Source organism: Struthio camelus, chromosome 9 (assembly GCF_040807025.1).
Source record: "Struthio camelus isolate bStrCam1 chromosome 9, bStrCam1.hap1, whole genome shotgun sequence".
NCBI classification, from domain to species: Eukaryota; Metazoa; Chordata; class Aves; order Struthioniformes; family Struthionidae; genus Struthio; species Struthio camelus.
In genome coordinates this window covers 31,751,513-31,771,985 of record NC_090950.1, presented here as the reverse complement: position 1 = coordinate 31,771,985, position 20,473 = coordinate 31,751,513, and the positions used below count along the sequence as shown (strand labels likewise).

At 38.2% G+C, this 20,473-nt stretch overlaps 1 protein-coding gene across 4 annotated transcripts in view; it reads left to right on the top strand.

Moving 5' to 3' along the window:
- The window catches only part of RSRC1 (arginine and serine rich coiled-coil 1), a 178,936-nt gene that overhangs the window by 97,930 nt on the left and 60,533 nt on the right, over window positions 1-20,473 (top strand). For all 4 annotated transcript variants that reach the window (XM_068953991.1, XM_009668513.2, XM_009668512.2 and 1 more), the window contains exon 7: window positions 7,709-7,760. In XM_068953991.1, the coding sequence (XP_068810092.1) occupies window positions 7,709-7,760 (52 nt within the window). The remainder of the gene's footprint in view (window positions 1-7,708; window positions 7,761-20,473) is intronic.

Below are 20,473 nucleotides of genomic sequence, written 5' to 3'. Positions count from 1 at the left end.
CTTTTGTGTTTTAACTAATAGAAACACTTCATTAAGTTGTTTATGGGCTTTATAGCTACGGCTTTATAGTTAGGCCAGGAATGTTGCCTTTTCTGTCAGGACTCTGAATTTTAACCATGAGGCCGTATTGTTCCCTTCTGTTGTCTTTCCTTCCCAATTTTGATACCTTGGCGATCCTGGAGTAGTCGGAACAAGCAGGGTTGTCTGTACACCTTGGAAAAGTTTTTCAGAGCTTTTGCCAGGGTACAGATGTTTTCCTCTGGCTAGGACTGGGAGAGCTGCCTTCTCCAAGTAGGTCCTGCCTGATACCGCTTTAGCGTGGTGCATATATTGCTAGTTAAGCTCTACTTTTCTCTTCATCATTAGTCATACTCTTTCTGTGGCCTTTACATACATTAAAGGGAAAAATGGCTTTTCTGGCTCCTCATCTATTTTTGGAGGGATAATGATTGCCCTTTCCTATTTAGTATGTTGCTTATGCTGGATTTGGTTGTTTTTTTTTTTTAAGGAAAGGGCCAAAAGTGTTTGTGTGTTTGATGGGCAGATATTGTTATTATTCCATGCTTTATATTATTTCTCTCCAATTATAATTCATGTGCATTGCACATAAATGTTGTCAGTCCTATACAATTATCAAAGACCAAAATTTGTTATGCTTCTTTCTGTTTCAAATACTGTGATGGAACATTTTAGTAATTTGCATTAGGCTATTGCTGAAGTGTGGTGATGGGGGGTCCGTAAAAGACTATAATATTTTTAGGAAATGGAATATGAACAGTTACTTGAGCTTAAGATGATTTTAGTTCCTATTTATCTGAAGTAAGAAGATAGCAGGATCTTTGCAGTAGAAAAATGATTTCTGCTTATATATAACTGCCTATAGTTCTCCACTCTGCTGTTTAGAGATTGCAAGACAGTTCCTCAAATTTTTGTTGCAGTTTTCTTTTCCAAACTCTATCCTTGATAGGGGTAGGAATGTAAAACTGCTGTGTCCATATAGCATAATTTTTATGTGCTTCATTGTAAGCTACTGAACATTTTCATGCAGCTAGTGTATCAGCACGTTAGCAGTAAAAAAAAACAAAAAAACAAAAAAAACAACTTGTTTCCCTACTGTATATAATAGAAAGATAGTTTAGGGCAGGAAGCAAGCCTGGAAAAAAACTTTCTTATTTGTGAAGTAAACAGCATCATCTTACTGAATAGAAATTTCCCAATTTATTTGTTCCTGCACAAATCCCAGACGATTCAGGTTTTTGGTACAGGCAGACCCGTAATTAGGTCAGAATGGTCTTACTGTATCCTGTGTTTGAGTGTATTGCTGATTGATTGTACCAAAGAAGAAACACTGAGTTAGACAGAAATATCATTTTAACATCCAATTATTTAAGCTGATTTATGTCTGGAAAAGGTAGGGGTTTAAATCAAATAATGCCAGATATGCTTATTTTGTTTGTAAATTTCTAATTCATATTATGTATTCTTCTTGATATTTTATGGCAAAAAATTTTTATGGGGAAAAAATGTTTCTCAGTTTTGAATTTGCCACCTTTCAAATTCATTCTTTTTCATCTGCCTCATATAAGACAAAGAAGACCTTTACAACATCTCAGTCTCTCTCTTTATTATATATTGTACGCTCCTGTGAGGTATTCCTTAATACAAATAACTTCTTTATTTTCCGTTTCTTTTATAATTATTGTCTTCTCTTTTTTATCGCCTAATGGTGAAAGGAGGACCAAAAAGGATCCAGTCATTGCTGTGCTAAACAAACATGTCATAGTCCTTTTCATAATTTGCTTGAACTCCACTTAAAAGATAGCTAGGGGTTAGGGTTCTTTGCTTTTTTCCCGTTCAGATAGATTTCCTAGAACTAGGTTGTGTGATATTTCACATGAAGGCAGGCCACACTGGCTTATGGAATAGATTAAAATGAAATTATATATCTATCCCCTTTGTTTAATTTTTTTCATTTCTTCCTTGTCTTTTCTCATTACTGATATATACTGAGGTCTCCGTTTAGCTGTCCACAATGATGCCTAAACTATTTTTTCCTGAACTGATACTGTTCTTTGAGAACCCAGTAAGGTGAGTGAGAAGTTCTCTCCAATATGCGTTACTCTGTGTTTATCAGCATTACGTTTTATCCTGTTCCTTGCTGCTATTGTCACTTGATCTAGTTAAGCCTCCCAGTCTTCTGTACCCCTAAATAATGTATTACCTATAAATCTGTTGGAATGCCGTCATTCAGCATGCTTTCCAGATCGCAGCAGAAATTATAAAACCAGCCTACCTTTTAATATGAAACAGGTAGTAAGTGCTAATACCTGAGAGAGGTGATCTTGTGTTTGTCTTTTGGACTCTGATTACTTCTTTTCTCTTCTCGTGCAGGACTTTGAATTCAGACTTTTGACACTTCAACATGAGCTTATTTGTCTTTCCCAGCTACTGCATCAGTATATTTGAAGAGGATGAATAGATTCATGAGATGTGGTTTTTCTTCAGTGAAGATGCTATTTAGACAGTATGCAAATAAGATTTTTTTGTTGGAATGGAGCTTCCCCTTTATCTGTATATACTCCATTCATTTAGTAGCAGGGCCGCTGTATTAACAAGTCTTCTTTGCAAGAGTGCCTCAATTTGGGAGAGTAAAAATGCTCTCAGATAATCCCTCCCCTTCCTCAGCAAGAGCTTCTGGCAATCCAGCGCCTGCTAACATAACTCTAGTCCAGAGTTCCCGTATGCCAACCCTATCTGACAAAAAAGAACTTCCCGATCTTAATCCCTGCAAAATAATTATCCTCTTCATCTCAACTCTCCACAATTTCCTCTTACTCCACTTGACTCTAATCTGCTTCCTTAGCTTCAGGGGCCTTCAACCCAGACATTGCAACCCAAAGTCCCCTCTGGTGCTGTTCTCCAGTTGCTCTGCCTGCCCAGACGTGACTGCTGCCTCTTGGCTTGTCCCGCAGTCGAGGCGTGTGTCTACCTACTGCCCGGGATCTAGAGTTTGAAGCCATTTAGGAGTTGCAGTTAAGATGACTGCGTTTTCAGGCATGTCCTGAATTACCTTAAGAGACTAGATCAGCTTTGATCCAAAAAAGAATATATATTTTTTCTGCATGTTTCCTCTAGTTTTGAGTGAAAGGCAAGCCTGAGAAGAACGTGCAAACAATTGCTTTAAAGTCTCTGGAAGAGCCACAGTTGCGGTAATGCGGAGGTATTGCTGTTTCAACCTCAGTCTTCCTAACTTCTACTTTTCTAGAAGCCTTCAGCAAACTGTATCTACTTTAGATTTTTGACCAACTTCACGTGTGTCCCCAGTTGTTCTAAACCTCCCTCTCTTCAAACAGCTAGGAAACTTATGTTTTGTTCTTTCTTCTTACTATTATTCTTTTTCTTAACTTTTTTTTTTTTTTTTTAGCTTATCAGGTATTGGGAAAGGCTAGGTAAATATCTCCAGGAAATTGATGATAGACTGGAATTAAAACAGGAGGGTAGATTTGCTCTGCTTTGAAAATCATATATAGGGTTATTTAATAAGTGTTTATTTGCTGAGTCTGTTTTGACTGTTGTTTTGGTTTTATTCTTTAGACTGGATTTGTACTGAGTACATCTGCATCAAGACATTTAAACCCAGGGCAATGACACCTCACTTGAGGAGATTTGTGTTTAACACAGCCACAGTTCATATGCTATTTTCAGTTGCCACATGTGCTTGCGGTAATGTTGTCCCTGAAACACAAGCGGGAACACACTGCTTTGCCACCTTTATAGTGGCGATGTGACTGGGAGGCCGTGAGTTGTCTTCGCGAAGAAACCTGGACATGAACCTTTTCTTAGGGCAGGGAGGAAGTAATGTGAAGACATTTCAACTGGTATAAACAAACTGGCTTGCAAAGTTTTGGAGATATCTAGCTGGGTAGCTTTCCAATGTAATAGCAGAGAGGCCAGTTGTATTCCTGGGGGAAATTCTGGTTTTTATCAGTAAGTGGAAAATCTTTTAAATTATGAGCTTTCTCTATTTTTGTTAAACAAATTTGATATCCTAGAGCCCCTCTGCAAGTCTAGGGAAAACATTTAATTATAATTTCAGGCAGCACACACAACACCGCTAAGGAGTGTCAATCATGTTTGCAAGGAAAAACATGGCACTTAGGGGCTGTCACTCATGTCTATTAGTAGAGTTGTAGAAAGCTTTAAGGATTGTTGGTTTTGTATTTATCAAATGCAAAGATAAAACAAATTTTTGTAAAATGCATGCAAATTGATCACCGTCACGTTAAGGTTTGTTAGGCTTTTTATTAGAGAGATTGTAGGAGAGATGAGTCCTCTAGTTAAGCTATTCCCAACCAGTATCATTAGTGATAAATAGGAGGAATTGAAGAAGTCCAGTCTTACCACAGACAGTAAACATCGGAGTGGTATATTCTATATGAAATACACATATTCCTAAAAATTAGGCAAGAGAGCATTGCAGCTTAAAATACTTCAGCATGGTTATTGCTCGAATCTTGTGGTAACGTAACGTTTGCCGTTACTGCTGAGAGCCGTGCATATATTCACAGTCGTTAGTTGAAACGGAAGTTTGGGGCTCTGTTTTCAAACTTAAGGTTTCTCAAAACAATTTTTTTTTCAATTTTCTTGAGAGTTTTTTCCATTCAGTATTATTTTCTCAATCAAAAACTCGTAGCATGCATCCCAAAGAGTGCCGAAGATTTTGATGTTACCTTTTAAAAATAAAATGTGGTAGCTGAATTGAAGCGTTTCTTTCAAACCTGTTAATGATTTCCGTAAAATATATTGCTGAATCCCCACCTGCAGTTGAATCTTTATTGAAAGCAAAACAAGATGCTGATGGTATAAAAGCAATTGCCTTTTTATAGTAGAATTATGTCACTGGCATAAACTTTTCGTTAGCATGTCTGAAGCAGTCCATCGAGCACGTGACTTTGCTCCTAGTAGCTATTGGTAGCCAGCAACTTGCGTGTGTGTCTGTGTGTGTTTTTAACAATAAGCACCAAATTTAAAGTTATGAGACATTGGTTTTAGCACAGTTGTTTCATTAAAAATACTATTTATGGAAGGGCTAGTGATTTAATACAAGATATTTGCTGCATACAAATACAAGTTTAAAAGGATGTGCTACAGGTTCGTAAAGAAGTTAGCATTAAAAATTGAATACATATAATCAAATGTTTGCTTGAAGTATAACAACTACTAATCACAGGAGTATCTTTGAATATACACCTCAATTGTAATCTGTTTAGTGATTTAATAATACAAACGATTAAAAGTTTGCATTTTCCTGTCTTCTACCACTTCTGTCTTGCATACCAATTGTCTTCATAGGAACATGATGCTGATGGCAGTCTTAAAGCGTGTGCTAAACTGGTCTCTCATCCTCTTTGATGTTTGGCTGATGACATCAGATGTTTTTCCAACAGATTTTTTTTTGGGTATACTTTTATAGTGAAATAAGCTAGTCATCATCTTGAGTACCATTATAGATATCTATGACTCTACCCAGATAGTTCTTTGTTTCTGTGCTAGCGCTGCTTCTCCAGGTCCTTCTGAATTTCTGAAATCTCTTTTACTTTTTGTATCTTTTGCTTGTCATCTAGCATTGTTTCAGTGTCATTGCACGTCTTTCCCTCTAGATAAAATATTTTGTCGGCTGTTTTCCAATTGCTGTTTTGGGTTATTAATGCCTATGTATTTAATCTTTCTCTTACTGGTAAATGAGCAACCTTATGCTGGTAAATCAAATACACTATTTTTTTATTTCATATAAACATAGCCCATTCAACCCCATCACAGAGGTGGTGGTGTTTGGCTTTGCTTCTGTGTTACGCTATCCCGTAGGGTACCACGGTTACCCAAAGCGTGACTGCAGCATGCTGCCAGGCGCCCTTGGAAAGACACAGAACTCATGGTTAGGGATGCTGGACGCACCTCCCTGTTCTGCGGTGTGCCTGCTGTGGAGGTCCTTTCTCAGCTCTACAGTTCGTTGTCGCCTTTGGCAGTTGGTACTATAAGGATATGTTTTTTAATACACTGTTTTGACTTCTCGTGCTTCTTGGTTATGCTTAAGGAAAGCTCATATGGAAAGTACTAGAGGTTGTTTTGCAGCTTGTGTTAAACATCGTTCCGATAGTGTTTTCTACACCAGTCCTTTCACCATTTCTCAGTTTTCTGAGGGCCTTTCTGAATTTTGTCATTTAATGACCTTCAAAATCAATATCAACCTCCAGTAGTAGGTCTTTCTCACATACTGCTAATGGCTAGTTTGGGGGTCCTGATTGTGATTTTCATGTTAATTCATCTGTGTCCATTTTCTCAGAGTATTGGCCTCATCCACCGGTTGGAAAAGTGCTTTCCGTTACCCAAGCTAGTAACCTTAGTTTAAGAAGAACTGCTCATCTGTTGTTTGGGGATTATTGATTCATAATGGGAAGACATCTATACGGAGGTGTCCTGTGGGTATAGCAGCAGTGGTGGAGTAATCGAGTAGTCTTTACATTATTCTAGTAGAAATTAAACTGTTCTTCACCATCAAACAGCCTCTTGTAATAGGAGTAGAGATGATGTAAAGCACAGGATTAAAAAAAAAAAAGAAAGAAAGAAAGAAAAAGAAAATACTCCCCAAAAAGCAGAATGCAATCTCTTCATGAATTGGTAGAAGAATATGTTTGTGCTTGCACACCTGCTATTACGTACATTCAAACTAGAACTTTTGTCAAGCTCTTGCCCTCTCAAATTCTGTGATACTGCATTTTTCAGCATCCTGGGCCATTTTATACGCTAGCACTTACCTTGCTCTTTCTGTTATCTGGGATGTCAGGCACAATCTAAGTTGCGATGTCTTTGCTTGACAGACATTTTGAGAAAAGCTCACCTCTGTGCTCAGGAATAATATTCTGCCCCTGCTAAGCAGGATCAGCTGGGACATGCAGAACAAAGCGCTCTGCCTGGTTGCCTTGAATAATGCTTGCGTGGCGAAAGGAGTGAAACCTGAAAGGTGCAAACTTGGACCGGTTATCGGACCGGTTACTGCTACTCTAGTAGCAGTATTTGCCTAGAAGAGGTGAGCAACGACACCAAAAACTTAGGACTCTCAAATTACGGCAGAAGATGCCGTGAGTGGTGGGGAAGCGGCCCGCGAGGCAGCCCCTGGCGCGGGGCGCTCCTCCGCCGGGGTTCAACACGTGGCGTGCTTTGTTGTTGTTAGCGCAGAGCGCAGACCTCCCAAAGTTTTCAGAAACTTAAAGAGAATAATCAGCTCCTGAACTCCGTGACAAACGTGGTTTATGTGTAAATGTCGCTGTGAAAACGTTTGACTGGCAAGCGCATTGGACACAGTGAGACATCCCGTCCCTGGGGATAATTAGCACTGTGGGTACGCAGCCAGCGCCGCGCTGCTCGGCCCGGCGGCTGTGAAGAAATAAATATCTTAAGGAGAGGAAATAATCAGAACAGATAACAGAGGAAGTGTGTAAAACCAGCCATATTAATCGTATTAGGCCTGGGTTTGAACACGCTTGGGGAGCCGTGTATTTTGATGTGAGCAGGGTGGCCCTGGGGGCTGCGGGGGCTCCAGCCCCACACCTCTCCAAACCTCTGCCAATGCCCAAATTCGGTACTCGTCGGGGCGCGACGGTCGGGAGGGTGTCCCCGTGGTCACGAGGGTTTCTGGATCTCGTTGCAGACTCCCGCGGAGCAGGCCAAGGCCAGGCTGCAGCTGGTGCTCGAGGCAGCAGGTAAGTGTTGCTGTCGCACGTCCAGCTCTGCGCTTCAAATACCCTTCGTAGGGTCGGAAAAATGAAACCCGTCCAGATAGTATTTTCTCCTTTTCGTTTTGCCAAATGCTGAATCCCTTTCTCCATAGCTCACTTCAATTTCTAATTAAGTCGGAACTGGTCTACATCACCGTTGGCACTTAATAAATTGCTTTAAGGAGGTGGCAATAAGTATTTTTCATTGTCTGCTGCTGGAGAACTAATCTTCAGGCTTCGCATGTTTTTCCTCTTGCTGCTGCTGAGCCTTTGCAGGCTCAAAAATTTGTTTTCCTTTATTTTTTTAATCTTGAACAGAATTAATGTGTATATATGTATTTATTTATTTGAGGTGGTAGTAGAAATATCTAGCAAGCTTTTGAAGAGGCTCAGACGACAGGCCTGCAGAGAGCCCCATTTTGCACAGCGTTATATTCGTCTAGGACTAGTAAGAAGAAAGGCAAGAACTCTTTAATCTTGAAACCTTTAATTTAAATAAGAATTGGAGGAATCCTCTAGTTTCACATCAGGTTTAGAACTTGAAGGGACCGGTTGGGTCTGCGTTGGTCCTGGGACGCCGGGTGGCTGCAGCAGCCTGCCGCCTCCGCTTCCAGGCGCCTCGGCCTCCGGCGGCGTTTTGTGTCGGGACGCCGCCGCCGCCTTCGCGGGCCGGGGCAAAGACTTTGTCCCCTCTTTACCCAATGCCCAAATCTTTGTTTACGAGAGCTGCACTTGCTTTGCTCTGTAGACTGCACGTCTGAAATGAGCATCTAGGCTCACCCGAGAATCTTGCTCTATAGTAGCATTGTTGGAGGGTGACTACAAATAAATTAGGAATGAATCATGATAAGTCTTTATTCATAATATGCTAATTGTGCTTTAGATACTTTCATTTCTCCCAAAATTATTCAAAATAGCAGTCTAACCCCCCATTAAGGTGTGTAATTGTAATTATTTTTATACCTTCTATTCCTGTTTTCACTTTCCCATCAAAACTTTGTTGGTTTATCACTAAAAAGAAAAATTTGCAGCATTTCATACATGTTGTAACAAATACATATTTGCAATACTTTCTGGTCCTTAGCTCAGCTTTAGTCTCTAATATATGTAGTCTTCATTTATAAACAACAATTTCCAAGAAATATCAGTATTTTTTTTCCACTTCTGGAAAGCTTTTGTTTTAAAGGGAAATGCATCTTCTGATATTTCTGGATTTTTTTTTTTTTCCAAAAATGCATCAAGCCTTTTATATTGTACAGCTTCAAATGCATTCATTGTTCTCCATAACTTTTAATAAATCTTTGAAGCATATAATTATAAAATAGATGTGACAGCTCAAACCAAAAAAAGCACAATTTGTTTATACTACTCACATCTGTCACACCTCATTTTTTAATTTAACACCTGGGAAATGTATAAAAGATATCTATGAGTTATATATCATCATGACCTGGGTCCCGGAAATTTCCAAAAACATTTAAAATGCCTATGACACTTTTTAATTTAAAATTTCACAATTGAACTCTGAAACTTAGATTGAAGGTGCAAACGGTTCATAAATAACTCAAGAGATGTAATCTGTTTGTTTCTCTTAACATTAGAAATATAGGAAAAAAGTTCTGTTCCTGATTTTGTTTAAGGGTTGATAATCTTACACATTTATGAGATCATCCTCTCCCCCCTCCCCTAGTCCTGACCTTAACTAATTAAATTGAATTTTTATTAAATTGGTGCAAGAGGAGTGTTGGGAGTGTTAATAATGGTTTTTCATATATTCTTTTTTGTGTGTTTATGCATTGCAAAATGAGCATGTTTCTTTACCTTGAAGTTGAAAAAAAAAAAATTATGCCAGAACATTACTGAGCAGGTGTTTTTGACAGAAACATATTTTATCTCTTATTCCAGTAATATGAAATTGTTTTAGAGGCATTACTTTCTATACTAACTCATTGGCTTAACTTTTCAGAATAATAATCATTCAGCATTTTAGAACTGGATTCTAACTTGATTTTCAGCAGTATTTGTAAATAGGAAAATTATTAGTAATTGTATTTATATGTTATTCTGTCGAATAATAGCTAAATAATATTTATATTGTACTGTCCATAGATAATTATTTTAAATGTGTTTTGTTGACTTTTTGAGAAGTTCAGAATCAATGGGTTAACAGTTGCTGTAGCATGATGTTGAATGCTTTATTTGCATATAATGTAACTTTCAATCAGTACTTTAGTGATGGTGAATGAAACTGGTTCTTTTGTATGTAGTGTACAGGACAGGAAACATCCCAAACTTGTGAAATAACTTGTAGAGCGTCTGGCTGTACATGTTATAGGAAGTGCTTCGTTCCATTAATTGGCGGGGAAGAAAGCTGTGCCACGTCCAAAATGTGTTGTCTGTGTTTTAATGATTACTGATAATGCTGTTCTCGTTTCTATGACATGGACAAAAAAAAAACAGTTTTATCTTCTACAGCAGCTCAAAATTACCAACAAGTGTTGGAGAGGCCTTTGGGAAGGTCCCATCTTTGTTCATCTCTGTTCATCTCTGTCGAAATGCTTTTAGGTTGGCCTCTCAAACTTCCATTTCCATGTCATTTCTTTTTATTAACATTCCAAGTTAATCTAACATTTTCTTATATTATTTGTATTGAAATATATTTGCTCATTTCATTCTGAAGATTTCCATATCTTACTATACTTGGACAGTATTAACCTAGAAAAGGTTACCTGGCTTATTTAGCAAATATTTTGGTTCTTAATATACTGGAAATGCCTTTGGATAAACATAACAGCAATATAGTACAGCATCACCTTAACTGTAAGATTACAAAATATATTGCAAACTATATTAAAGGTTAATATGCTTAAGCCAAAAGTTATTTATTGATATTATACCAATGTTTGTTGTAAGAGCAGTTTGATTTTACCTTCAAGCTGTCTGATGGGTTTTGTAGCTTGCTTATAGCCTCTCCTGGAGTGTATTTATCTACTATTTAAGTGAATAATCTGCTGTTCACCATAGCCTCGTGATGCTTTGGATTAATTTATTTTACTGACTAGGTTTCTCTTTTGCTTAGCCCCATCAAATAGCCTAACTTCCAATGTATCCTTTGTCAATGTTACTACTGTAGATTAAAATGCTGTATTTAAAAGGGAAAGAGAACAACTGGAGTGTGAGTTTGTGTGTACGTGTGGCAAAGTCGGGTCAGGGTTCTGTTGGACCTTGCTTCACTTTGAGAAAAGAAAATTGTCTGCAGTCAATACAAGTCTGCAATATATCCCTGTTGAACTGAAGCTAATTTGCATCACAGTTGCTGAAAATGGTGTTAGAACGTAGCTTTAATGACTTAGATTGGCCAATGTTGGTGAACACACGTTTGGAAGGGCGGTAGGTAGGTTACCTGCCATCAGCTGGGATTGCTGTTGGAAACTGCTGCCCCCATCCACACTGCCTGCCATCTCCTCTGCTTGCATTTAGATTAGAAACACATCTGCTTTCATTTAGGGGGGCTATATCTTTGATTTAAAAAAAATGTGTGTGTGTACATATATATCTGTGTGTGTGTGTGGCGCACGCATGCACATGTTTGATTGAAAGCTTACAATTCTTGAGGTTTTTTAGATCCGTGACTATGTATGCCTCATACAGTAAACGTTTTATCTCAGAATTGTCCTGTGATACATTTAGGCATTTATAATAGGTTTACACAAAAACTGTGGGAGGGTTATGTCCCTTGCCAGTCGGTCTAGGTGGGAAATGGAAATAGTCATGTCACCTGAGCTTGTTGAGGTGCAACTCCTTGTTGTTGAAAACAGTTTGGTTTAAAACTCACCTCAGTACCTGAAGCATGTAGAAATCAGTGAAAGTTTAGATAGTCCATGTTTCGCCTTATTCTTTTTCTGGTGTTTCAGTGAAGTATTTACATATAAGGGTTGTCTTCTCAGTCTGAAGATGCTTGTGTGATCTTTCTTTGAGAGTATAAGTTTTTGTTTCACATCAATCTACTGACATGGAAATTATGCTCAAAATGTAGAAATTGAATATCCCTGTGGCTTTAAGCAAGAGAAGGAAAGTTGCATATTGAATACATTCATAATGTGGTGTATTTACAGGATATAGGTTTTGAAAGTGTTTTCACCATCTCAACTTTTCCAGGTCCTGCTCTAGTACAATGGCCATAGTTTATGCAAGTTGATTATGCATTATTGTGCTCCCTTCATTCTTCACTAATCTGTCCATCACCAGAGATGCTTGAGTTTAGGGAAGCTGAATGTCCAGTGGCCTACTGATCAGCTGCAGCTTCGGTAGGTATTGGAGATGTTCAGTATGGGAAAAATCTGTTTCTGGAATCTAACCTAGATAGTCATTCAGGAAATATCAACCAATCTCTCTGAAAACCAAAAGACAGAAAATAGTAAAACAGACTTAAAAAAAAAAATTATTTTTTATTGGTGCCTTTGAGGAACGGGAATCCCTCTTTAGGGGAGAGCTGGTAAAATATAGCGTAGTCACCTATAGTTCTGCGAGGCGGAGAGGAACATGGCCATTCTTATATTCTGATAATATATTGCTGACAAGAAGTTTTGTCTCTGTGTTCTTAGTTTGTGCTGATTTTGCTGTACGCTTTAAGTAATTATTTTCTTTGTTAGTATAAATTAATATCAGTATCTTTGTTCTGATTAAACAGGGTAATATTTGAAGATGCAAAAGCACTCCACTTTAATTGCCAAGGAGACTGATTTCTGGTTTATAAAAACTGTCTTTCATTGGAAATTGTTGGTCTCAGCCATAAATTTATATTTGCATGACTTTATTTACTTATCCTTCTTAATATTTAGATACAAGAACGCCTTTTTAGAATCGTCTAACAATATCACAGCAACTTGCCACGTTTGAGCAGATGTTAAGCAGGCAATAGTTGAATGTTAATTTTGAGAGGGTGGTATGTTTAAGCCTATCTGAAGTATGTTGCATGTGGGCCTTGCAGACTGGGTTACAATGCCTTGTCTCTTGGGAGAATTTTAAAGCTAAACCTCTTTCTTTTTGTCACTCTATATGGACTCTCTCAAGTCAGTATAAAGCAGATCATCCCTAGGCTAAAGCTCTTCAGCTTTTGTTATTGGGCTCTGTAGACCTGTAATTAGGCCTCCTGGCAGGCCTTGCAGGCCAGTTAATGGTCATATGGAGTTTCTGTGAGGCAGACTGGCTTTGTGTAAATCCTTTGCAGGAATACGTTTCTGGGTCACTTCCTACCAGGACCGGGCTTTGTCGTGGTGCCCCACGGGCTGCCAGGGAGCAGGTTCCCTTGACCATGGGCAGCTCAGTTTGCCGCGCACAATCCACTCGGCTAATCCCCAGTGTAAACAGAGGATTTAGCAGAGCTTCTGTCACTTACCATTGCCAAACCACTTGGGTGTCTGTGATTTCTTTCCCAGACTTCATTACTGAGAGACAGAGAGGCATCTAAGGTTCGAGCTTGTTTTTGCATTAAAAACTTGCTTGCTCTTTTCACTAATTTTAAGAAGAAAGTTTCAAGGACTAGAATCCTGGCTTACTCTAACGTGATAAATTGAATAGAAAACCTCAAAACTTCAACGCCAGTTATTTGTGCCAAAAGTTGTTATAAGGTATCCATGTTTTCTCGTAAAGTTTAAAGTCTGGATGAATATTCGGAGTATAAATGTATTGATAGGAAATAGCATATGGATGTTTTGAACCATCAATCTTCAGCTCTTACCAAAGTAGTCAGAAAAATTTTCTCTAATGATAAGTTGAAATTTCTTATTCTCCATGTAAAGACGATTACAAAAGACAATTGATCTGGATTTTCAAAGGTCTGGAGCTGAAATAAGTGACTGATATATTTTGGGAATCTGCATTTCGATCTATTGGTGAAAGAGCATTCAAGAATAGAGCATTTTTGCGGAAAGAATTCTTGATCGAGTTTATTTACATTGAGATACTAATATGACATTAGCAATATATGGTAAAAATTGATGAATAGAAATCACAAGCATTTAACATTTATCAGGTCTGTTTGACAGCAATTATGGATATTGGATATTTAACTCATTATCTTTGAATTATACTATCAGATTGCCTTGTTTAATTTTGTACCATGCATCTTTATTACTTTTTTACATATCCTTTAAAGAGAAAATAATGAAATATAACAAGTACTTTGGTTTTAGCTGTTGTAAAAAAGCAAGCATGTAATAACATTTATTGCATATCTTTTTACCTAGCCATCGTAATACATTCTTTTGGGGAGAAAAATCTTAATATGTGCTCATGTCGCCTGATAAATAGACAGTCAAATATTCTCTACTTTCTGGTATCAAAATGGCTCATAACAGATGTGGCTGAAAGGACCACATACGTAGACTGTATGATTTTAGTCTGGTGGAACTAATAGGATCACTTGCTACTTTATAGATTCTTGCTTTTCTTTTACTTTAATAAAACTGTTTAGTTAAAGAGGTTGGCCTCTATTTTCCTTTTTTCCAACTATGCAAAGTGGTAAGACAGGCAGGTGGCAATAAATATGAAAACTTTTCCTTTACTGGTGCTTATTTTTAAATAATACATTTTATAAAACATTTACAGACTTCTTATTTTGGCTGTGGCTTTCATATTTTTAAGTATGTTGCTTGCGTTCTTTCCATTGAAAATGAATATACTGAATTTCTAATGAGAAAACAATTTCAGAAGGATTGTTTAAAATGTGATGGCGCGTATGCACAAAGGATGTTAAGAATAGATAGCGTGTTTTACCTATTTAATGGAAATTATTTTAAAATATTTTTTCAATAATATTTTCTCTAAATATTGAAAGAATCTCAAGTACATCTTAACAAACTTAAAAGTAGCTGAAAATTGAAAAAAGGTTAGTAGGTGGACATGCTCAGTTTGAGTGGATATGAAATTCTTATTATATCAGTTTCAAACTGTTGTTTTGAGTAGTGTCTATTGACACTTTGCATAATTGAATTTTACTTCCATTTATAAAATTTTCTCACTTCTGTGAGCAAAGATGTCAGACGGAGAACAAATAGTTCAATAAGCCAAGTACTGATGTAAGGCTCTCAATTTTTTTTTTTTAAGATGTTTTGTACAGCTTTTCTTGAACTAAGTAGAGAATCTGAATTAATTAGAATCTGTTTCTAATGGAAGAACTCCCCTTAAAGAAGCAAGACCTGGCTCCATCTCTGGGGGCACACGCAAGGGCAGTGGTTGACCACCCCGCCAGCAGCTGGGCTGCCGCGCTGCGGCCGCCTTCCCCCAGCAGCCCCGGGGCCCGGCACACTGCCTGTGCCCAGGGGTGTCAAATCAGTTCACCTTTCACATAGCCTGTCCCCAACATAGTCGCTTTGGCTGCTTTCAGCCAGCATTTGGAGTTGAAAACCACCCGCTCCCTTCCTCCAAATGGACTCGGGCACGGGAGCCAGAGCCTGGGTTTTGTTGTACTGCAGACTGCAAAATAGCATGTAACAGCTCTTCAAGACTAAGTCCATATTCTGCTGCTCTGTTACTAAGGATGAACTATTAAAACATTGAAGATGAGGAAAAAAAAAAAAAAGGATGGAAAATTTCAGATTGGAGTTTGTGAAGGTCACTGTTGGAAGGTCATTCCCATTGCTGCTGTGCTTTCAGCTACAAGCCTTAATTGCTGCTAGCCCCCAGCAGTTGCCATTTGTGTTTCTTCTTCCTGGATGCTTTTGTTGTTTTAATACTCTTTCCGTGTTATCTCTTCACTTTACAGCTGGGGTTTGGTCAGGAATAGAAGGGTTTGCTGCTTTTGCCTGCTATGTTCTTTATGTGAGCAAGTGATACAGAAAACTCGAGTGAGACCGAAAACCTGAGAGAGAAATGAAGAGAAACGAGAGGGGAAAAATGAGAGCATAATTGTTCTGAAAACATGCACGTGAGGCACTGCCCGTAGCAAAAGGTGTCTGCCCCCAGCCTCCATGGCAGTGGTGTACGTGCCACTGTGTATGTTTGAAAATCTAGAGATTATTCCAAAATCATGAGTAGATTAGTAGAGTGAACTCACTTTATGGATTTTGTTACATACTGCTATCGCTGTCTTCACTAGATAGGATGATTTTTTCAAATCTTAATGTAATTATCTGTTTTTTTGCAAATGTTAGACAGCACTGAGAATTGACTAGTACAGGGCTGGCCAACCATAGGCACCTGTGCCGTGTACAGCACTGATAGAGATTTGGGCTGGCAGCGGTGACAGTGCATAACTTTTTAGGTAAAAGTGTTCTGTACTAAACAGAGGTGAGTCATCATTGATTAATACATGGATTAAATGCATGAGACACTAATGTCTTGCATTTGTGGACTGGGAGAAACTAGTGCAATGAGTGCCCCCCTGCCCACTCTGCACCCTTTATAAATGACGGGCAAACACATCTGGTGATCCTTTCATGCATGCCCATTAGGAAGCAAAGAGGTGAGCGATTACTTGGACTGCTACTTTTATGACTACTCTTGAATCCCTGAGTAACAACAGAATATTGCTTTTGTCCAGCTATGTCTGGCCTGGACGGTATTTTCTCCCACTGCTCTAAAAGAGGCTGAACATGCTGTATGTTGGTACCTGAAGTACTTATTTAGCTGGTTCGAATTTCAGTTGTGTTCCTCATCCTAATGTTTTTCCTTGCGTGTTTTTGCAAATGCTTAGAGCCGACTTGTAGAGGCTTTACTAGGTGGTCTGTGTACGGCCCCCACTTCTCTCAGACCACTAGAGGAGCTAAACTGTGCCTGCAGTTTCCCTGACACAGGAAAGAAATCCACGTCTATGGATTTCACTCGCGGTGTTTTGGTTCCTTTTGTTTGTGTGGCCCCACGAACCCCCAGAGTGAAACTGAAGTCCGTCGTAAGTACTTTTCTGCAGGAGATCAAGCAGGAACTTAAGAAAAGGCATACCAGAGGAGACCCCCTTCAGCTCATAGGGCACTTTATTTTTCGTCAGTGGTTGTCATTCTAGCAATTTAATCTATAGCAAGTTATTTCAGGTTTTTTCTGGAGTTACTAAAAATAGCTTGTAGCATGCAATTCCTTTGGAGATTGCCTGAAGAAAAAAATGACTCATCTTGGTGCCACAGGTCAACTGTAGTTGCAAATTATTGCTTGGAAGTATCTATTAATATCATCTTAAATCTAGGCTGTCATTGGCAAACAACAGCCTTGGTATTTCTGTTGCATCCGGATGTTGAGAGAGAGCTTCAGATACCAAGGCAGTCCAAAAGTTTTCCGAGTATCATTTTATTCTCTTTCTTCTCCAGGACTGCTCTAAATAAAATTGCAGTTTCATCACTAAAAGTAATCCAAAAAATTTCCATCTTTTTCCAAGAATTATGTGCGTTCATTAGCATGTTTACATATGTGAATTTCCCACTCACAGCTTTTTTTGCCCAGCTCCTTTCTAGGTTTCTTAAGCTTTCTACCAGCAAGAGCACAACAGTTACAGATCTTCTTTGGAACAGAAAATCTTTATGTGGGTTGTTTTTGCTTCTTTTGTTTATTTGCTTATGTTTGTTTACTTACTTTATTTACTAGATGTCAGTAGAAGATTTAATTTTGAAGAAAGAGAGTTGCCTAATGAATAAGCTAATGAAAGACCACATCTATTGGGAAAAATAAAGTATGGTCCTGGCCTCGATTTTGGTAAGTGAGCTGTATGGTTATCTCTTGGCAAAACACTTCATATCTGAAGAATTCAAGAAGAGAGATCACTTCAAGAAGAAGAAAAGTGGTGGTTCTTTCAGTGCCTACAGAGCAGTGAACCCTGGTAGAGATTTTGTTTGGTTGTGAGTCTGCACCAATCTGTGAGGATCGATATCGCTCCCTGTCTTAGTTCTTTCAGGGGTGTATGAACTGGTATTACACTTGAAATGCAAACTGAATCATCCAGGCTGGGCAATCTGACTTCTTTCTCTGCAGCCATCTCACGCTCTTTCATGAGCTGTGGAGCAAAAGGTTGTTTTGGCCTCACAGAGCTCAAGCAAAAGTGATCTTCTAGACTTCAGGGCTCTCAGGAGTTCATCCTTTGTATAGCGATCTGAACGTTTCCTCTTCCCTCTATAATCCTGTCCCTGTACCCTATAGGTTACTTCACAAATCTTTATTGGTAAGATGCTTAGTTTTTTATATTTTCATCTATTCAGTTCAAAGACAGCATCATTGTGGCAGATGTACGTTATCAATTCTGAGTGATTTCTTTCAGTCTGTCTGTGGCCTCAAAGGTTTTCATAGTATATTCTTTTGTTGTAGGTACATATTTAAAAATAGAAAGTTTTGTCGTCGTCTTGAAAATCAGCTTATTTAGGAAAATCATTTAGTTACAGAGTTATTGAACCCAATTCTCTTGCTTTTGCTCATTGGGTTTCTAGGTCAGCTGCAGATTCCTACTCAATCAGCAGATTTCCAAGCGTCCAAATAATTTAGTTGACAACATCAGCAGAAAGAGCACTTTGGAACAAACTCTGCAGGATACAGAGATTTCCAGAGTGAAATGTTCTTCTCAAAAATATATTTGAAATAGACATTTAAAAGAAAAGAAAGAAAATTATACTGTATTCATTAGGATGCACAAGCTTTGAATTCCTATCAGATGCCTTCCTGACTTGATTGTGGTTCCTGCCTTTGTATCTAGTAATTCCCAGAGCCCTCAGGACTGAGGAGAAGACAAGCCTGATGAATATTTATCACTCCAAGTTGGCATATTAGTATTGGTTTTTGAAGTTGTTTTATTTCTCAGCTGAACTTCCCATCATGTTGCCAGTTCTTTCTGACAGTCTCACCGTGTCATGGTGTGAGCGAAACCACTCTCTGTCTCCTAGAGGTGAACCTCTGTTGAGAGGAGCTCATTGGCAGAAGCAGAAGCTACTTTGATTCACTGTAGGAAAACTTCAGCTAGAGTGATTTATAATGCTAAAGGGCTTTTCTTCTGCTCAAAGTTTCTTGTTACCTCCTTTTCTGGAATCTTGGACTGTTTGTGGTTTTCTCAAAGAATAGCTTAACTGTTCCCTGGCCTATCTTGTTCGAGCTTATCACGTGCTTACGCAAATTGTGCTCTCTACTGCTTTCCCACTACTTTGTCTGTGGCTTTAAAAGAGTAAATGCATGCGTAACCTTCAGTTGGAAAGATTCACTTTGTGTAGATCTGAACTGTGGTTGTTGGCTGTCTTGGAGTTACTGCTGTCATCGTCTCTGTACTAGCTACTGTGCTGTTTGGTGAGAATCATCTCTGCTCAGATGATGAGCAGCCTTAACATATCCCCCATGCTCTGTCTTTCTGGAGTTCTAAAACCTTTTTTTTGCTAGGATTTCTTGAGTGGATTTCATTTGCCTAACTATTGATGTCTACAACGTGGACAGCTATGTTTTAGGTAATTGCCCTGGTTTCTACAGTTTGTGATGTCACAGTATTAATCAGATGTAGTGTTGTGTGGTAAGATGCAGTAAAGTCTGGACATTTAGGTATATAATTGTGGAAATGATAGTCTTTAATTTCTTCATTTTATTATTTTAGAGTCTTTACCAGAGCATTTCAGGTATAATTGCGTATGCAGTGTTGTGTTAATCCCAAAACAATAGGAAAAGCTAGATGGTGATTGATATTTGGAAGTAAAATAAGCACACCTATTTTTCATCAGGAGACTCTAGCCTGTCATGAGCAGGATTAGCGTATTTTAATGCGCGCAGGCTCTGTGTTTGGAGCTAAGCCAGAACTGTGTTAGTAATTATAACAAAAAGTAGTAAATGATAAGAAGGTTAGAATAAATTTATGGTAGCTAATTATATTGTATTTTATCAGAATCAGAGGTCACTAAGACTGGATTCTCTAAAGATGCACAAGGTACTTGAACTCACCGGGACCGTCTACACCAATGAGCTTTACAGCTAGGCATAAATGCTTATACAGCTGGACATTAAATATATTTATTCATACATTACTTGCTCTTAATTTGTTGGCAAAGTTGCATAGTCTCATTAGGCTACTAAAAGAGTAATACTTCCTGTACGTAAAGCTTACAACTATTTTAAGAAATCATTACTCCAGGTTTTTGAAACATATTAATGGTCTTGTCCTTAGGCATGCATGATTTTCAAGTGCAGCTGTTTTGTGTCGTTGCTGACCAAGTAAACACTTGAATGATCAATAATTCCTTCCGTAATTCCTTCAGCTTCATTTTAAAGTTTGCTGAAAAAAATATGGAATGAGAATTAAACAAATATGGCATGAGAATAAAATGTATTTGAAACAAAATGATGAAATTCTGACAGTTATAATGCTATTGAACTGGTGTCTAAAAACCATTCATTTCATGAACCTGTTTTAGGCTCTTACAAGAGATAAAAAGAATGCTTTGAATCGTTTTTGTAAAATAGTTTTCAATGTATTCATTCTTCCAGTTCAAGAAGCTAATGAGTAGTTGCTTAAAAGCACCCCCCAAGAATATTAGTGGAATATTACTGGTTTGATATAAATAGGGCTGTCATATTTGAAATGGAAGCTGTAAGTAGACCTTACAGGAACTTTATTGGTTAATGAACGTTATTGCTTTTAGAAATAATTGTAAAGCTTTTAGAATTTCTACTTTTTGTTACATTTTTATAAGAGCTCTGGTTTTTTTGTGCTCCCAAGAAACAAAAGTATCTCGTACTTACATTATAACTAA